This window comes from Panthera uncia (assembly GCF_023721935.1).
Source record: "Panthera uncia isolate 11264 chromosome A1 unlocalized genomic scaffold, Puncia_PCG_1.0 HiC_scaffold_16, whole genome shotgun sequence".
NCBI lineage: Eukaryota > Metazoa > Chordata > Mammalia > Carnivora > Felidae > Panthera > Panthera uncia.
Genome location: NW_026057576.1, coordinates 75,925,017 through 75,944,068, shown reverse-complemented (window position 1 = coordinate 75,944,068; position 19,052 = coordinate 75,925,017). Strand labels below are relative to the sequence as shown.

General features: G+C 41.2%; 1 protein-coding gene across 1 annotated transcript in view; it reads right to left on the bottom strand.

Moving 5' to 3' along the window:
- Window positions 1-19,052, bottom strand: part of MYO16 (myosin XVI) — a 458,605-nt gene that overhangs the window by 325,553 nt on the left and 114,000 nt on the right. Inside the window, exons 7-8 of the mRNA XM_049647209.1 lie at window positions 15,874-15,949; window positions 12,280-12,433 (exon numbers count right to left, since the gene is read on the bottom strand). Of these exons, the coding sequence (XP_049503166.1) occupies window positions 12,280-12,433; window positions 15,874-15,949 (230 nt within the window). The remainder of the gene's footprint in view (window positions 1-12,279; window positions 12,434-15,873; window positions 15,950-19,052) is intronic.

Below are 19,052 nucleotides of genomic sequence, written 5' to 3'. Positions count from 1 at the left end.
TAGAAACCACAGAAAATCACCAGTTAGAAAGGATTTCTATGTTCCTGTTGTAAAATGTATTTATTTATTTTGGGCACAGAGAGAGAGAATCCCAGGCAGGCTCCAGACTGTCAGTGCAGAGCCCAGCACGGGGCTCAAACTCAGGAACCGTGAGATCAAGACCTGAGCCAAAGTCAGCCACTGAACCGACTGAGCCACCCAAGCGCCCCGCAAAGGATTTCTGAAAGGGAGAAACAGTGAGTTTACTAAAACAGCCAAACAACCCCTTTCCTATCTCAAATCTAATCACAGTGTTACTAGCGGGTTCTATCATATTTCCAACTGAGAGGTATACTCAGAAAGAAGATTGATCCAGGAATACAGTGACCTCTTTCTAAGTCGGTTTCTGCCTCACGTTGGCAATCACCTGACCTTCTAAGCCTTCACAATCTCTGGGCCACAGCTGCGCCTTTGCAAATGCAGGAATTAGACGAGGCAGTATCTAAGTGTATGCTAAGCCCTACAGTTCTGTGATGCTAACACGTGCTCCCTCCTCCGACGCGTTTTCACCTACGTCTTTAAAAATCACTTCCACACTCAATAACTTAATATCATAGGTCTACTACTAACAATAATTGTAAGTAACTAGTTAAAAATACTCTTATTCATATAAGAAAAACAATGATTCTAAATAATACAGTTGGATCACATGGTAACATATTTGTCATATGCATATTTTCTATAAGAAACTGCAAAGCATGAGGCACGTGGGTGGCTCTGTGGGTTAAGGGTCTGACTCTTGATTTCAGCTCAGGTCATGATCTCACGGTTTGTGGGTTCCAGCCCCGTGTTGGCCTCTGAGCAGAAAACTCAGAGCCTGCTTAGGATTTTCTCTCTACTCTCTCTGCTCTTCCTTTGATTGCATGCTTGCTCTCTCTGTCTCTCTCAAAATAAATAAATAAACATTAAATAAATGTAAAGCATGTACCTTGGCTGCCGGCATATGGTAATTTTTTGAATGCCCATGGAACAACTCTTCTTTAAGTTTCCATTCCACTTGTAAAATGAAGGATATTTCATCCATAATCATTTGATTACCTACAGCATTCATCTAAGTTCACTTCTATATATTTAAATTTTCACTGATTATCCATTTGTACACTGTGAAAATGTATGAAAATGCTCTTTTTCTAGAAAAAGGAATAATAATGTTTAAGTACTCACTGCGGTTTGTTTCAATACACATTAAATTTTTATCAATCCAAAATATTTATGATATGAGATTGATTTTTAGAAAAATAAGATGTAATTATATAGACAGAACAAGAATTCAATAAAGAAAAAGAAACACTTAAAGGATAAGAAGGAATGGACCAAATTAATAGGAGTTTCATTAAAAAGGAGTTTCATTAAAAAGGAGTTTCATTAAAAAATCCTTTGTGGGGGGTGCCTGGGTGGCTCAGTCAATTAAGTGTCTGACAAGATCTCACTGTGGTGAGATCGAGCTCCATGTGGGGCTCCACACTGGGCATGGGGCCTGCTTGGGGTTCTCTCTCTCTCTCTCTCTCTCAAAGGTGGACTACTGATGCAGATGGACTTCACAGTCTCCTCTCTCAGCTCACCTTCAGAACAGCTTCTCTCCAGCTCTAGACTGCCTCCCTCCCTTTTCTTAGAGCTCTTACCTTAGAGAACGTTCCACTGTAAATTCGCCCTTTGTCCCTCTGAGCTGTAAATATTCTACAACTGGCAACATCCTCCCCCAGGACCTGGGAGCTATTCTCTAGAAATGTAACCATGAGGCTCGTTGAGGGAAGGAGCCCCAATCTCCTGGTCTCTGTGGGAGGGTAGGAGCCTCACTTCCTTAAGCACTAACCAGTGAACTGTGGATGGCCTCCTCACAAGGACCAGCCTTCCTGCTTTTCCAGGCTTTTCCACACACTCATCCCAGCGCTTAAAAGCTCTCTGACCTTTTGTATCAAGAGTCAAGTTCAGTCTCCTTCCCTCTAGTGCAAGAGTCTTGAATAAGTTCTTCCTTTCATCTTTAACTTCTCTGGTATCAATTTTTCTTTTGACATTAATGAGTGAATTTTTTTCATGCTTCTATATGCTTTCCTGGACTTTCCAATTTTTCCTCCGTGAGAAAATTTTAATTTTATAAAAAAGGTGTCAGGAATAGAAGTCTATCAGTGAAAACCAGAAAAAATAGGAAGGAAAATAGTAAAAGAAGGCTTAAGTAAGGCAGATTCCACAAACGTAAAGAAAATGAAACAGCTACTATCCAAGCGAAGTTTAGATTAAAAGGGCGAGAGATCACTTTAACCTGACCGTGGAAAAAACCACATGACACTATTCCGGCAGACAATCAATTTCTGAACTCTATTGGATTTAGTCAAGACTTACTTATTTCTAGAAACATAAAAGGCATTTCATGCAGAGCAAATGTGCCTGTAGCAACTGGGATTTTGTTTCTGAAAATGGAAACAGGAAGGTAATAAAACAAAACTAACAAAAGCAACAATCATTGCCCATTCTGACACCAGCAATTTTAGAAAACTATAGAAAACAAACAAAATTGCCAAATGGAGACATAGTAGGCCAACAAAAAAAATCTCATCAAAATAAATGTAAAGAAATGGCATATATGGGGTGCCTGGGTGGCTCAGTCGGTTAAGCATCCTACTCCAGCTCAGGTCATGCGTTCATGAGTTCGAGCCCCACATCGGGCTCTGTGCTGACAGCTCGGAGCCTGGAGCCTGCTTTGGATTCTGTGCCTCCCTCTCTCTCTCTGCCCCTACCCCCACTCTCAAAAATAAATAAACATTAAAAAAAAAAAGGAAATGGCATATGTGACTCGGTTATTGTGGTGGTGATGTACTGAATAGATCTCAATTTTAATCCTAACAACATAGCTACATAAATGACTTACCACAGGGAATTTGGGTTTTTCTGCATCTACAAAATAATTATCTAAAGGTTAATTTTGAAGGAAACAGTTCCTGGACAGCTTTGAATTAACTGCTATCTTTGCCCAACACCATCCCCCTCCAAATAACTTTAGTTTGTGTCATTAAAAAACTACAATGAAAGAAAAACCACTTTGATAAAATATTCCTTGTGTTTAGGAAACAAAAATGTCAATGTGTCTCATGGTTAAACGGGAAATGACGCTGTTGTTAAGATATTTGATATTCACCTTGTAGTTCTCAACCGATACCTGCAAAGAAATTTTCAGACTCTAAAATAAAGTGAGTCGAATGCGTCCACTCTGGGAATACATGAAGGGAATTTCTGGATAGGCCATGTTATACTGTTACACTGTCTAGCATGTGTTTATGTTTCTGAGTAGGTATTTAATGAATGATATTTATACGAAACAACATGACTATCGTTCACTTGAATCAAGGAAACACTTAATAATCTGCATTTCTCCGTCATTTTTTTTTTTAACGTTTTTATTTATTTTTGGGACAGAGAGAGACAGAGCATGAACGGGGGAGGGGCAGAGAGAGGGAGACACAGAATCGGAAACAGGCTCCAGGCTCCGAGCCATCAGCCCAGAGCCTGACGCGGGGCTCGAACTCACGGACCGCGAGATCGTGACCTGGCTGAAGTCGGACGCTTAACCGACTGCGCCACCCAGGCGCCCCCGTCCGTCATTTTTAGCAAGTACATTTGATAGAATGTGGTAAAACTTAAGCCACCAGCATGGGTGTGCCGAGTGAGTGAGAGTATACACACGGCGTATAATATAAAAAGAGAAGAGAATGAGGTGTGTGTGTGTGTGGTAGCTTATGGAATAAATGCTCTGAAAGGTAGTGAGCCCCATCTCTGGGGCAGTTTCAGGTGTAGGGGAAAGAACTGACTAGAAAGGGAAATGCTGATCCCGTCCCTCTACCTTCATGAGTTAGGCAATGTGTCTTCTAGACCTCAATAAAACCAGAGACTCACGACAGTGTGGTTTGCAACCAACTGTAGAAGACTGACTAGTTATCCAACCATGTTTGAGGGATAGTGTAAATGGTTTAAACTTGGAAATCAGATTAAATAATTCTCCATGTTTCATCGTGTCCCTGGATTGTGTGACATTTCTCTCCATCCCCCACTAGACCATGGAAGCCATTCCTACCTGTAAGTTCACGTGGAACTGACCGACAGCTTTGTCAAGACTGTGTGATGCAAAGCTTCCAAAGACTCTGAAGAATCCAGGGCTGGGAGTGTGGTCTGATTTTATCTCAGGTGAACTTATTTTACTGCAAAATGGTCACGGAAATTGCGCTGATTTTGAAAATGTTCAGGTCATTCAGGGTCAGTAGTAAATGTACAACAACAACCGCCCCACAGGAGAAACCAGAGATGTGGTGTTCCCCCATCGGGGCAAGGCCATTAATGGCTGTAGCACAGGTGTGTCTAAGGGTCGAAGAGTAAAAATGCACTTTTCAGTATTGCTTATCCTGAATTACTCGGAGACATTTCTGCAAAGAAAGCCCCATGTGTGGTGTTGAGACATGGGTCGAAGGCTATGTCCTTCATTTGCAACATAATTTTTCTAATACACTGCATGACAAGACCGCAACCATGAGCCCAGGGAGATACTCAAGGCAATCTTCTTGAGCCTGTTCCCAGTCAGGCTCAATGATTATTGAAACTGCTTTGATATGCAAATCGTATTTATTGTCCACTGAGCAAGAAAGGCTGTAGAAGAAATCTTGTGTGGCCACAGTTGGCCTGCTTTTGAATGAATGCATGATGGGCCTCTCTCAGAAAATGTGGCCTCTTCAAGGCTTTCTGTAACATCTACTCTAAGACCGTCGTGGGTCTCAGGTTTTATTGAGGTCAAAGACACATTGCACAACCCATACTCTGCCCTTTGAAAAATCACCACAGGGTATTTCTTCTCATCAACGGCCACTTGGCTGATGCACCCTGGGGCCCGCGCACCCCCAGCCCCTTGTGCTTTTTTCGTCCTTGGCCCTGCTCAGGTCTGCCTCTTTCCAGACTTCTCCCTGTCACATCTTTTCTCCATCCCAAGTGCTACATGACTCAGAAACCCTGCAGACCCAGCCCCGAAGCAACCTAATCAGAGGACGCACCCGCCCAAAGCTGGTCTCTGAGATTGGATGTTTCTTTCCAGCTTCTTAGAAAACAAGTCTTTCTCTAAATGGTTCATATTCAGTTCAACAGCACCAAACGGCAAGCTGAATTCTATTGTCTCCGCGTATAGCTACAAGGCCTTTCTTCTTTAGATGATTATGCTGACAATTCACAGACGGATGGAAAAACATCTGGTTTTCCTTTCATCGTTTCTCAAGCATGTATGTCGAATCACAGTGAGCCAGAGACGCTGCGCTCTAAGTGTTTCAGAAAGATTGTCACTGAGTTATCAAGAGCACGTTCAAGAGACATCTGTCTCTTGACATCACTGGGTGGCCTCCTGCAGTGCAGTTCTGACACTGACTGTCCACAGCACAGACCCCACAAATGAAGGGCACTGTTTCCAGCAAGGCTGCTGCCCTTACGTCAGACACGGCCACGAGTTTGGGGGTCTCCATGCCCACCCACACTTCTGACCAAGTGCCTACCAATGTACAACTCCCTGGGGTTTGATGACTCACTAGAACAACTCACAGCGCTCAGGGATGCACCATATTTACTACTAAGGCTTTACTGCGGAGGGCACAGGTCAGGACCCGCAGTGCACACAGACACTCTCCCTGGGTGCAGTCCGGAGGGCCCTCCCTGTGGAATCAGGGCATATCACCCGCCAAGCCTACAGAGGTGCTCCCCAATCAGCAAGCTCCACCGGGTCCTCCCTGAGGTTTTGTTACGTAAGCTTGATGGACTCCATCACCGGACTCAGAGTCCAGGCCTCCTCCCGTCCAGGAGCCCAGGCTGACTCAGTGCTCAGTCACTTACTCCCATCGCTGGATATTCCGGTGTGACCAGCCCCCCGCCCTGAGGCGCCCTGGCGGCATAAATTCAAGTGTGACCCCCGGGATCTTAGACATCGGAGACAGTCAGTCCCATGACTTGGGAATTTCAAGCTCCTAGCATCTCTCCTCCCAAGAAGCAGGGAGAAAGGCCTGGACAAAGTCTTAACTAAACAACACCCACATTTTACACTTGAGGAGAAAGGTGGCAAAGACTTTGACCAAACTGCCTGAGTCACAGAGCCAGCAGGTGCCGAGCCAGCACAGGAACCAGGATGTATGGCTCTGGGGTCTCTGTCCATAATGGCCACACAGCGCAGGGCCTCACAGGCTGCCTCCGGGAGTCAGTGTAGACGCTCAGACCAAGCAAGACCAAGGGTGTGATAGATAACACGGTAGACAGAGGTAATGGCCCCATGTTGTTCCATTTCACCGGTAGCTTTATCTTGAAAGCAGATCAGGTATCGCAAGGGGCCTTCACGCTTATGGTTTCTGCGGACGAGAAAGGTCTCCCCAGTCGCAGACTATCTTTTAAGCGGTCACACGAAACGCTTCTGCTAAACTGGCAGTGGCCCACAGCCAAAGCAGACTGACCACAACAGCCAAATTCACATCAGCAATTTCCTCTTTCAAGCCAAATCAGAGGTTTTAGAATTGCCAATAAAAATGATCTCCTCCCTGAACCAGTAGAAGACTGAGTACCTGTGTATGACACGGGTCACCTCCCTTAAGTTCTGAGCGTCAGACTGGGATTTATAACGTGGGGATACAGGAGGAAGCATTTGTGTTGTGTGTGTCAGTACATTCAAACTAAAGACATTTAGCAATCAAGATAAAAAAAACGTCATGGGAATACAAGACAGCACAGGGAAGGCAGCCAATGATATTGCAATGGTGTTGTAGGGTGATGCACGGGAGCTACTCTTGCGGTGAGGACAGCACACAGTGATGCCGAATCACTACGCTGTCCGCCCGAGACTAATGTGCCATTGTGTGTCATCGGTACTCAAATTTAAAAATTAACAACAAAAGGGGCGCCTGTGTGGCTCAGCCGATTAAGTGTCTGACTCTTGGATTCGGCTCAGGACATCATCCTACGGCAGTGAGATCGAGCCCCATGTTGGGCTCTGTGCTGACTGCAAAGCCTGCTTGGGATTCTCTCTCTTTCTCTCTGCCCCTCCTTCTCTCTCTCTCTCTCTCTCTCAAAACACATAAGCTTCTAAAAAAAATAAAACCAAATAAATAAAACTTAACAACAACAAATGAGGGACAGTACTTGTGCTCTTCTGAGGATCAAATGCAGTGACCCATACAAACCACTCTGCACAAGTCCTGATGTCCGGCGGCTGCACATGAACTGTCAGCTGTTGTCACTGTTGTTACTGCTTGGTGAAAACCCACAACTGGTTGGCGAACCACTCCGCCCACTAGGTACTATGCAGAATTGTTGCGAATTCGAACTCAAGGACCCCGTGAAATAGCATATTAGAAGCAAACATTGGCACGTATCAAACTTTTCAGTGATTAAAGACCCTAGGAGAGGGGCGTCTGGGCGGCTCAGTCGGTTGAGCGTCTGACTTCAGCTCAGGTCATGATCTCACGATTCGTGAGTCTGAGCCCAGCATCAGGCTCTGTACTGACTGCTTGGAGCCTGGAGCTGCTTCAGATCTGTGTCTCCCTCTCTCTCTGCCCCTCCCCTGTTCACGCTCTGTCTGCCTCTCTCTTTCTCAAAAATAAATAAGCACTAAAATTGTTTTTAAATACCCCAGGAGAGCACTTCCATGTTCAAACACCAAAGGGTGCGTTCTGGCCACGGCTGTTCCATTAGTGGCCATAACTGGACATGAGACCCTGGGATCCATCTCAGGACAGGAAAGACAACACAGGGAGGAGGCACCCAGTCAGAAGTCAAGAAAGAACAGAGGGGGAATAGCAGTCGAGTATGATAACAGTGGTTGAGAATTTCAGGCAGAGAGGAAGCCTGCAAGTTAAACAGATAAGGAACATCGTAGCTGGGAAGGCTTCTGAGTTCAATCTAACACGCTCATTTTGAGACATGCACTTGAAAGTCGGGCAACAAATATACACTTCATCATGTTCACTTAAATAGGAGATATCTTAGAAACGTCGAATGTGGAACAGTTCAACAGTATAGGAATTTCCTATTGATTAAATGTTTCACCACCATTAGGGGTCCAGCTAACAGTGAACCACAGCAGAAGTGTCATTCTTATCCTATCCATGGGTGAGCACACAAATCCTCATGAGACGGTCAACAAGATCTGACATTTGGAAAGGGAATTTGACTTATGTGCTGAGGTAGCAGATTAAACCGCTCGCTTTCTTAAAATTTTAAGCAAAACATATCCTAGGAAAATGTAAAAGGAGCCAGTCAACTGTAGAACGCAAAGGAACAGGAAGCGGGATTTAAAACCAAAAGATGGGCCATGATAATTCAGAGGAGGTAATGCGTCGTAAGTTCTCAGAATGAGGGCTGCTGATAAAAGGTGGGTGAAGAGACTTTCTGAAGAAAAACAACAGATTACACGGAGGAGAGAAGAAGGCTGTTGTAGTTTTTTTTTCTAATTGTACGCTTCTCATACCAATGAATACGCACTACCTTTTCTGGGGCAAAATAAGGAAATGAAAGGAGCAGTGAGCTTCATTCATTCGAATGCTTGTTCTTGCCTGGAGCAGAGGAAAACTGACCACGAGGCCCCCCTTTGCTCTTTCCCCTTCTTCCTGGATTTTCATTTTGTTCTAATTCCTTCTTCACCTCCCTAAAGCTGAGGGACTTTGGAAATACCTGAAGATCAGGCTTCACATTTAAAATTCAGGTTATCAAACCACTCGAGGATGAGCTTGGTTTAAATGAGGGAAACTTGGATTGTCACAGAACAATGGCGTTTGTTTATTTTAATGGAGGGAACAGCTAGAAAGCGTTTGCAGAAAACTCAGCAATGCTGAGGCAGGAGAGAGACACACAAGATCAAACCCTCCCGGACACCAGGGCTAAACCACGGACACTCCAACAACTGGTATGTGAACAAATGCTGCTTTGTAAATGACACATAAGAGATCTGCAAAAGAATTACACTTATATTTTCTGTGACTCACACCAATGCTCTGATCCTTTTCCTATATGTTCTCTATCACAAGAGCAGTGTGTTAAAAATATCCTACACATTTCAGTAAGTTTCTTGTCCCAATCAATCACCATTGTGCTATAAAATACACTCAAAGCAACAAATGCTTTTTTTCCCTCAACAATGCACACATTTACCACTTTAGAAAAAGTTTTGACCTATACAATGTTTGTGAATTTATTTATGGAAGAAATTTGAGTGTCCATATTTGTCCTGCTCATACAAAAGCATAGCTCAGAAGAGCAGTTATAGAAAGTAAAGTTTCAGGGTGCCTGGGTGGCTCAGTCGGTTAAGTGTCTGACTTCGGCTGAGGTCATGACCTCATGGTCTGTGAGTTCCAGCCCCACATCAGCCTCTGTGCTGACAGCTCGGAGCCTGGAGCCTTCTTCGGATTCTGTGTCTCCCTCTCTCTCTGCCTCTCCCTGCTCGTGCTCTGTCTTTCTCTCTCAAAAATAAGTAACCATTTAAAAATTAAGAAAAAAAAGAAAGTAAAATTTCTGCACTAAAATATAACTGTACCTAGTTGGTATACTATCTCATCTATTTGCTGCTGGTTCGTATTTATTAATAACACTACAAAGACAATGAAAAACAGATAACATGTATCACAATCATAAATTATAAAAGACAATTTAAAAATGTACTTAATTATTACCCTTAAACTAGTCAAGTCTATTTGCGATTTTTTTCAGATTAAAAAAAAAGTAAAACTATGATTGATTTGTTCTTTGATTTAATTTTCAATTCTCTCTCTGAACAAAAAGAACAGTGGATTGCAGTGAAAACATAGGTCAAAATTCAATATAAACTTATTGCAAAGTTTCCAAGCTCCAAGTCAGTAAGAAACAATGTAATCAAAACAATTATATTGAATTGGGTAGAATAAATAGGCCGCTTAATAATCTGTTCAAAACGTGTTGCTAAATCAACAATATAAAAAAATATATAGAAGTATCTTTGGGGGCAAATTGGCTGTTATCAGTTCTTTTATTTTTTTAAAGGGAGAAGACATAAACAAAGCTATAGATGCATGGATAAGTTGATATTTATCCCAAATAACTTATTATGAAAGAATTTGGTTTTAATGCAAACTTGGGATCTGCTTACAGTTTAACAACTCTTTAACTGGAAAGCCCATACATGATTCTAATAGTAAAACAGAATCTGTTGGGTATGGATTTTACTCTCACCATATGAAAAGAAAAATTCTTCCATAGCAAATGTTTGTATTACTCCTCTCATTCCAGGGCTATCAGTGGTATAATCATGTAAACATGATGTCAAACCATTCCACCTGTTCATTTGGGGTCACTTGATATTTATCCTCTTAACCGTTCCTAACTGGACTCTAACTTCTAGTTCTATGACTTTTTTTGTCCTTTTTTCTCCCACATCCATGTCATGGTATTTTTCTTCCACCTGTGAAAACAGGGTGCGGAAGATCTAGGGTAGGAATGCTGGGCTGTAAATCCTGATGTGTCCTATCCCAGCTCTGTGATCTTGGGAAAATAAGAGACGCTTAATTGCTCTTTGAAGATGGAAGAAGAGAATCCATGAAATTCTTAGCAGAGCGTCTGATATAAAAACAAGCTCTTTTCTAACACAGTTAAAAAGTCCAATCCAATGATGAATATGTGCCAGCATTAAGTGGAGAATTAAGTAAACGTATGCATTCGCACACAACTGTAGCCTCTTGAATTATCAAGAGTAACTTGAAATTAAAAGTATTATTGAATGGCTGTGATGGCATCTGTGCTGAAATGCATGTTTCCCTCTGAGCTTTCTTATTCAGCACAGCCCCCCCCTTGTGAGGAGGCAATTGGAAGCATCTCCTCTATTCCCCGGGAAAGGAGATCAAGTCATGCTAAGTCTGGGCATCCATCATCTCTGATGGATGAATCTGGGAAGAGCATCTCCTTAGCTCCCTTCTCTTTATTCGTAGAGCGAGCCTGCTTGTCCCATCCTGTTATAAGCTTTGTCTGGAAGCTCCTCATTTGGGAGATCTGATCTAGTTCACAGGTGCCTTGGACGTGGTCGGTAAAGCTGCCCAATAATGGGATCCATTTAGGGGTGCACAGGTGGCTCAGTCGGTTGAGCGCCTGACTCTTGATTTCGGCTCAGGTCATGATCCCCGGGTTGTGAAATTGAGCCCCACGCCATGCTCCACGCTGAGTATGGAGCCTGCTTAAGATTTCAGTTATCCCCTCCAAAGCATCCCCTATCAGTGATCAGGTGTAATTTGGTCTCCATCATTACAGCTGGATTACTTTTCAGTCTGTCTGAACCCAAACTGTGTTATTTATTCAGGGCACCCTCAAATATTCCAGTAGGAGACAGATTCGCTATTGCCAGAAAAGAAACAATTTCATAGAAAGAACTTTCCCAAGGTCCCGCTGCTTGTATATACCAGATTTTGTTTTTCAAAGCGAAATATTTTTTCCTTACGTAGTTTCTTCTTTTGTTGAGATATGATTCACATAGCACAAAATCCACACTTTTAAAGTGTACAATTCAGCACTTTTTTTTAGCCTATTCATAAATTTGTGTAACCATCACATCTGCTTCTAGAACATTTTCCACTATCCCCAAAAGGAAACTCCATATCCATTAAGAGTCATTCCCCTTTACCCGGTCCCCACTCCTGTAATCCACTAATACACTTTCTGCTTCTATGGATTAGCCAATCCTGGATGTCTTATCTAAATGAGATTATACAATACACAGTTTTTTGTGCCTGGCTTCACTCACTTCACATAACATTTTTGAGGTCCATCCTTGCTATAGTATGTATCAGTATTTAGGAGATATTTTAGACAACAAGAAATCATTAAGCTTTGTACTTTAGAGAGAAAAAGTGAACATCTCTATTTCCTACTTTAGGAATTCAGTCATTTTAACAGTCACAGGAAATCTTACAAATCAGTTCAGCTAAAAATGTGGAGTGTGTTTAAAATCTTACCTTTGGTCCCATGGTGACAAATTGAAACACTAACTAAAATAATAATGTTTAAGAGAATCAGCCAGTTTTCCAAAAATTATGCTAAACTCACGACTGTCAACAGTATTTTGTGGTATGTTGACAGATAGCTTCAATTTTCTAATTCTTTTCATTAAAAGTCCTCTTGACAGGGACTGTAAAATGGTGGTTAACAGGGATGGCAAACAAAATAATCAATCTTCAGCGAGCAAGGGCTAGGACATCAGCATTCTACACTAAAGGCACTTACAGCTTGCTGGAAAGTGCTGGAAGGTCGTGGAGAATCTCCTCATATGGCTCCTCAGAGGCCAAGGCAGGAACAGATAAACGTTCTTTAACCCTTTCTTCCCAGGCGATTTCAGCTTTCAGCAGCATTTCCTCAATAAACTCAGAGGCAGCAATATCTACAAAAAACAATACAAGACACAGAAGAAGTAGGAGTCAAGATCACAGAAAACGATTCACTTGGAATAATTCTGATGTGCTTAAAATGCTAAAATTTATCAACACATAGAGCAAAATGAAAAACATTAAAAGTTTATGGTAGGAATAAAATTGCAGTATTGCCATTTTATTTATTTATTTATTTATTTATTTATTTATTTTTAAAACTTTAAAGTTTGTTTATTTATTTTGAGAGAGACAGAGACAGCATGAGCAGGGGAGGGGCAGAGAGAGAGAGAGAGAGAGAGAGAGAGAGAGAGAGAGAGAAAAGCCCAAGCAGGCTCTGCACTGTCAGAGCAGAGCCCAACATGGGGCTTGAACTCACAAAACTGTGAGATCATGACCTGAGCTGAAACTAAGAGTTGGACACTTAACCGACTGAGCCACCCAGGCGCCCCATGCCATTTTAAAAGGCTATCTTGTTTTATATCAGTGACGTATTTAATTACAAATGAAATGAAAAATATAAAAACAATAGTCACCAAGTGGTGATGCATAAGATGTAAAATCACGGAGAAGCTAAGCTTGAAGGAACTTAATGTCATTTTATTCTCTGCAACTCTTCCTTCAGCTTGATGAATGAAAAAGATGAAAATAGTTATACCTTCCCGAAGACTGGGTTAGTATAAAACTTGTCGTAGGCGTTCTACAAACATCCTACTAAATGGGTAGATGGACAATAGTCGTGTTATGAGAACAGTAAGTCTAGCCTTTCTCTGTGATCTGTGTTTTTCAATCTGAAATATAATTATATTATAAGTTACAGGTTGACAGTAACATCTGAATATCTTTAGGTGGGCATATCGATGTGCCTTAATCAAATTCGCACTTACTAACAATCAAAACCGGAAGTCAGTCAATCCTGAAGAAAAGTTTGCATTCATAACAATTAGGAATCTAATGGGTGCAACTCCTCTTTTTCAATCCTCATGACTGAACTTCCTGGGATCATGACCTGAGCTGACATCAAGAGTTGGATGCTCAACTGACTGAGCCACCCAGGTGCCCCAAGAAAGAAGTATTTTCATTCAATCAACAAAGATTACTGAGAGTCTTTTATCGGCCCATCACTGTGTCACTCATGACCAATAAAGTATGGAAAATGGATTCTATTGATGGTAGACTCAGCATGACCCAGACAGCCATCATATCCTGAGGTAGCCAGAGTTGAGGCCAGACCAGACATTTAGTCATGCCCTGGGCTCTAGGGCTGTGGGTTGCCTTGGGTGTCTATTTGGGCACATTTAGGTCTAGTTGACACTAGACCTAAAAGGTAGAAGTGTGACAGATGGGAGTCTAGATACTCAAGGGTCAATCATATATTCTCTTCTCTGGGAAAGAAGCCAGGGATATAAACTTGAAAAATGTGATCTGTTGGAACTACAGTAAACAGAGGATGTGACATATTTCACAATACGTATTTTAAAGAATAGGGAAAAAAACTATGAATTTCTATTTACTCTTTACCATTTTGATTTTTTTTATGTTTAGTTTTGACAGAGAGAGAGAGAGAGAGAGAGAGAGAGCACAAGGGAGGAGGGGCAGAGATAGAGGGAGACATAGAATCCAAAGCAGGCTCCAGGCTCCACGCTGTCAGCACAGAGCTCGACGTGGGGCTTGAACTCATGAACTGCATCCTCATGACCTGAGTCGAAGTCAGATGCTTAACCGACTGAGCCACCCAGGTGCTCCCTTTTTAAAAAACAAAACAAAACAAAACACATGCTTTTGTAGTTAATGGTAAGATTACTACACTATCATTAATATTAGCCTGATTCTAAAGTTAGAAACTATAAAGCAATCTTAGAGTTTTGTTCGTTAAATCTTCAGTTTATTTGAGCAGATAAGATGGACTAGGGGCGTCTGGGTGGCTCAGTTGGTTAAGCATCTGACTCTGGATTTTGGCTCAGGTCATGATCTCACAGTTCCTGGGATCGAGCCCCACCTTGGTCTCCACACTAATGATGGGGAGCCTGCTTGGGATTCTTTCTCTCCCTCTCTCTCTGTCACTCTCCAGCTTATGCTCTCTATCTCTCAAAAAATAAAAAAATAAACATTAAAAAAAGATGGATACACTTAAACAACATTTAACTCCAAAAAAATAAGAAATAGAGGAAAACTCTCATTTTGTCATAAGCTGGCAGTTAGTCATGTAATCATACACCTGTAAGTATATCCACTGACAAATCTCAGGCATAAAGTGCTTTTAGATTGTTAAAGTATAGCAATAAGAAGAAACTGAATTAAGTTATTTAGATCAATTACTACCTTCAAAATTTTATATCATTTTATTACTTATGCTATACTTTTCCTAGATTTTTATTTTTTATTTTATTTTTTTAATTTTTTTAAATGTTTATTTTTGAGACAGAGAGAGACAGAGCATGAACGGGGGAGGGTCAGAGAGAGAGGGAGACACAGAATCTGAAACGGGCTCCAGGCTCTGAGCGGTCAGCACAGAGCCCCGACGCGGGGCTCGAACTCACGGACCCCAAGATCGTGACCTGAGCCGAAGTCAGCCGCCTAACCGACTGAGCCACCCAGGCGCCCCCCCTAGATTTTTATTTTTAATAAACAAATAACTGATTAGTATATTTGTCAAATTTTAAAAGCTAGAAAATGAATAAGCATCTATTTTTTAAATTAGTGTATGTACATATGCAATAACAGTAGTAAAAAGAATTCTAGAAATATTCACAAAGATACTTATTAAAAATAGTAACATTAAGATTTTCAAAGTTTTAAATTAGCTTGAGAAAGTCCGTCTTGATTTCTACAGTATACCTATCTGTGCAGAAGAAAATATTATTATTGTTTTAAATTACTCTAGCAAGGGGACACCTGGGTGGCACAGTTGGTTAAGCGTCCGGGACTTTTGATCTTTGCTCAGGTCATGATATCACAGATCGTGAGTTTGAGCCCCACGTCAGACTCTGCACTGACCACAGGGAGCCTGCTTAGGAATTTCTGTCTCCCTCTCTCACTGCCTCTCCCCTGCTGTCTCTCTCTCTCTCTCTCTCAAAATAAATAAATAAGCATTTTTCAAATATTACTCTAGTGAACAAGTGCATATTTGAAACAATAAGAAACTAGTTAAATAACAGCAAAATATTTTAAAGTAATTGACATTGAAGGAATCACTGCCTAGGAAATTAAAGCTCAAAAGCAGATTGCACCCAAGTCCAAGGGCACCCTATACACGGAGCCCCTCTGGAATGTCTTCTTGTAAAGGTGTGGGGGGGGGGGGGGGGGGCACAGGAGTTTGTGAACAGTGCTTGGACCCGAGCGTGTGCACAGAACTTGCCAGGAGAAGCTGACTCTGGTGATGGTGGATGAACAACTCTGGTAGGAAAGGAAGGAGACGGTAACTGCGGGTGGTCCCAGGATGCTGATCACCTACCTGAGGCCTTCTCTTCATTGCAGTTCAGAAGGTTTGGATTCGCCTGATGCATCAGAAGAAGTTTCACCAGGTTTGTCTGAAACATTAAAGATCATGGAAATAAGAAACAGTGTAGTGGATACTGAGGATTCGTGAGTAGGTGCTATGCAGTCCTGGCCTCCAGGGCACTTAGAGTCTGGTGGTGTGAGAAGGTATAAATATATCCTACGCTAAACGTTTCTTACCCCCTCCACTGCCAGTTTTTTTTCCGTTTCTAATATAAAAAAAGTGACAGACACTCCAACAAAAAATTACCTATCAAATGAGGTATAAATCGCTGAAGCTTTGAAAAGGCTCACTTAACGCCTTTCAGGTTTATTTTAGGGCATCTTTTGGGAGGAATCGCATATTCTTGCACGTTTTAAGTCTTTGTTTTAATTTAGCAACTCTAAATTAAAGTCTCACCAGTACGGCCTAATCACGGCAGCCCCACAGGTAATATGAACTAAAGTCACGTGGGAAGATAGGGAAACGTACTCCCAGGCTTTAAGAAGGAAACAACTTGATGAGAGACTAATCTATGTTTTAAATCTTATTATAAAATAGAAATTCAAAGAATACATATAATGTACACTAATCACTGACAGAGGGGAAATGAAATAATTTCCAGTGGGTCCAACTTTTTAAAATGGGTCATTCATGGTATCTTTCTGTGTTTCTTCCCCAAATTATCCCTATTTCCTGGAGTTGACCACTGTCATGAATTTTGGGCTATTGCTACGTTTTCCTTATAGGTTTAACCCCTACGAACAGAAGTATGTCCAAACTACCTACTGCCCGGTTGTATCTGTTTGTGACATTTATAGAAGTGAAATCCTAGTGTCTATATTCAAAGATGCCCTGCTCTCGTGACTTAACACTGCGTTTTGGAGAATCACCAGAGGCAATGAATGTGAACAAGATTTTTCCATTTTCTTGGCTGCATGTAACTGCACTGTACAAATGTATCACGATTGGTCTGCCCTCCTCAGTGGACATTCAAGTCATTTGCGGTCACTTACTTTCACAAATAATGTTGCTACAGACACTCTCATTTATTTCTTTTGGGACACAGGTGCAAGGATCTCTTCTGGATACAGCATTTTAGGGGACAGAAATTGCAAGGAAAAGGTCTGGACATCATCAAAGTGGTCAGAGAGCTCCAATTTTTTTTTTTTTTTTTTTTTCCGAGAGCTCAAATTTACACTCCCATCCCCAACAAGAGTTCCTGTTGCCCCATATTCTATGTAATAATTTTGTAATTGTACATCTACATATTGCTAGATTCACATGCTCTCCAACACTTGTTTTTGTCATTTTTTTTTAAGCTTAGCTATCATACTGGGAATGAAGTCATATTTTGGTCTAGTTTTATTGATTTCCATGGCAGCGAAGGACAATGAACACCTTTTCATGCGTTTAGTAGCCAATCTTAGATTTTCTTTTGTGGAGTGTCCATTCAAGACTTTTTCACCCACTTATTACTGGAGTGTTTGTCTTTTTATTAGTGATCTGTGTTCTTTGTATGTTCTAGATACACTTGTCAGATATGCATATCCCAAATATTTCCTTCCATTCTATGGCTCGCCTATTCATATTCTTGAAAATGTTTTTTTTTTAAGAACTGAAGGTTATTTTCACTTTGTTTTGCTTTTGTTAAAGTGCAACATCTCTACTTTTTCTCTCTAGAGGTTAGCACTCTTTATGTTCAATAGCTCTTTGCCTAATCGAAGGTCATGACAATATCATGCTATATTTTCTTCTAAAGGCTCTATCATTTTAATGTTTATACTTATGGACCACCTCAAGTGAGTTTTCACAAATGGCACATAAAAGCTCAAATTTATTTTGGTCCAGCACAAATGTGTTGTTTTTCAGCCATATTTCTTAAAAAAACAAAACAAAAAACAAAACAAACAAAAAAACCTTTTTTTCCTCTCATACTGAATTACTTTGCTACCTTTGTAGAAAATTAATGGAATACATATGTCCCTGCCCACTTTTGGACTCTGGTCTATGTTTCATTGATCTATTTGTCTGCCCTTATCTCATTCCCCAACTACCTTGATTAGTGTAGCTTTATAGCCAGTACTGAAATCACATAAGTGAAAGACTTACAGTAAGTCTTGAAAAAAATCTGTCATTTTCTTACTTCTTAAGATAAGTTTGTCCGTGTGGGTACTTTGTGTCGCCATATAAATTTTAGAATGAACTTTTCAATTTCTAAAAGAAAGGGTTTAGGATTTTGATGGGAATGGCTTTAAATAGATACTGTATTCATTTTCTATGGCTGTTAAAAATATCACAAAGGTAGTGCTTTAAACAAAAAGAAATTATCTTACAATTCAGCAGCCTGACACACGTCTCACAAAGTTGAAATAAGGGTAGTGGCAACAGGATGTTCCCTCGTGGCTCTCGGGGAAGATCTGTTTCTTGACTTCTACAGCCTCTACAGGCAACTCATTCCTTGGCTTGTGGCCCCTTCCCTCACCTTTGAACCTGCATCTCTCTGACCATGTTTGCAGAGACACACGTCTTGCAGACCCTCAGCTAGGAAGAAATACTTCTCTGCTTTTAAGGACCCATCTGGGTAATCCCCGAAAATCTTTCCATCTCAAAATCCTTAATCAACCACAACTGCAAAGTTCTTCCACCTTGCCAGGTAACAAATGTATTGACAGGAACTGGGTTATTAGGGTGTGGACATCTTTGGGGGATAATATTCAGCCTTCCACAGCTAGCGCAAAAATATTCACTGTCGCTACACATGAATGTGGCTTTGCCTCTCCATTTATTTAGCTCTTTTCTCATTTCTCACTTCAGTGTTTCATCGTCGTCAGTGTAGAAATCTTTTGTTAAAATATTTTATTAAATATATTATTACATATTTTGTGTTTTCAATGCTGCTGTGAACAACTTGACGTATGCACTTAATGGTTCTAGTTTTTCCATTTTTTCCTGATTCCTTTGGCATTCTTACCTTCCTTTCTCCTTTCCCATCTGTGTCTTTTGTTTCCATTTCTTGCTTTATACTGATTCAAATGAGACTGGCTTTTCCAGTCTTGGGTTTTGCTTTTGTAACATGTGCTGTGATGTTCTCCCCACATGGGGAGCTTCACATCCAGGCACACTGAGGCATCTCCCCACCCACCAATGATAGC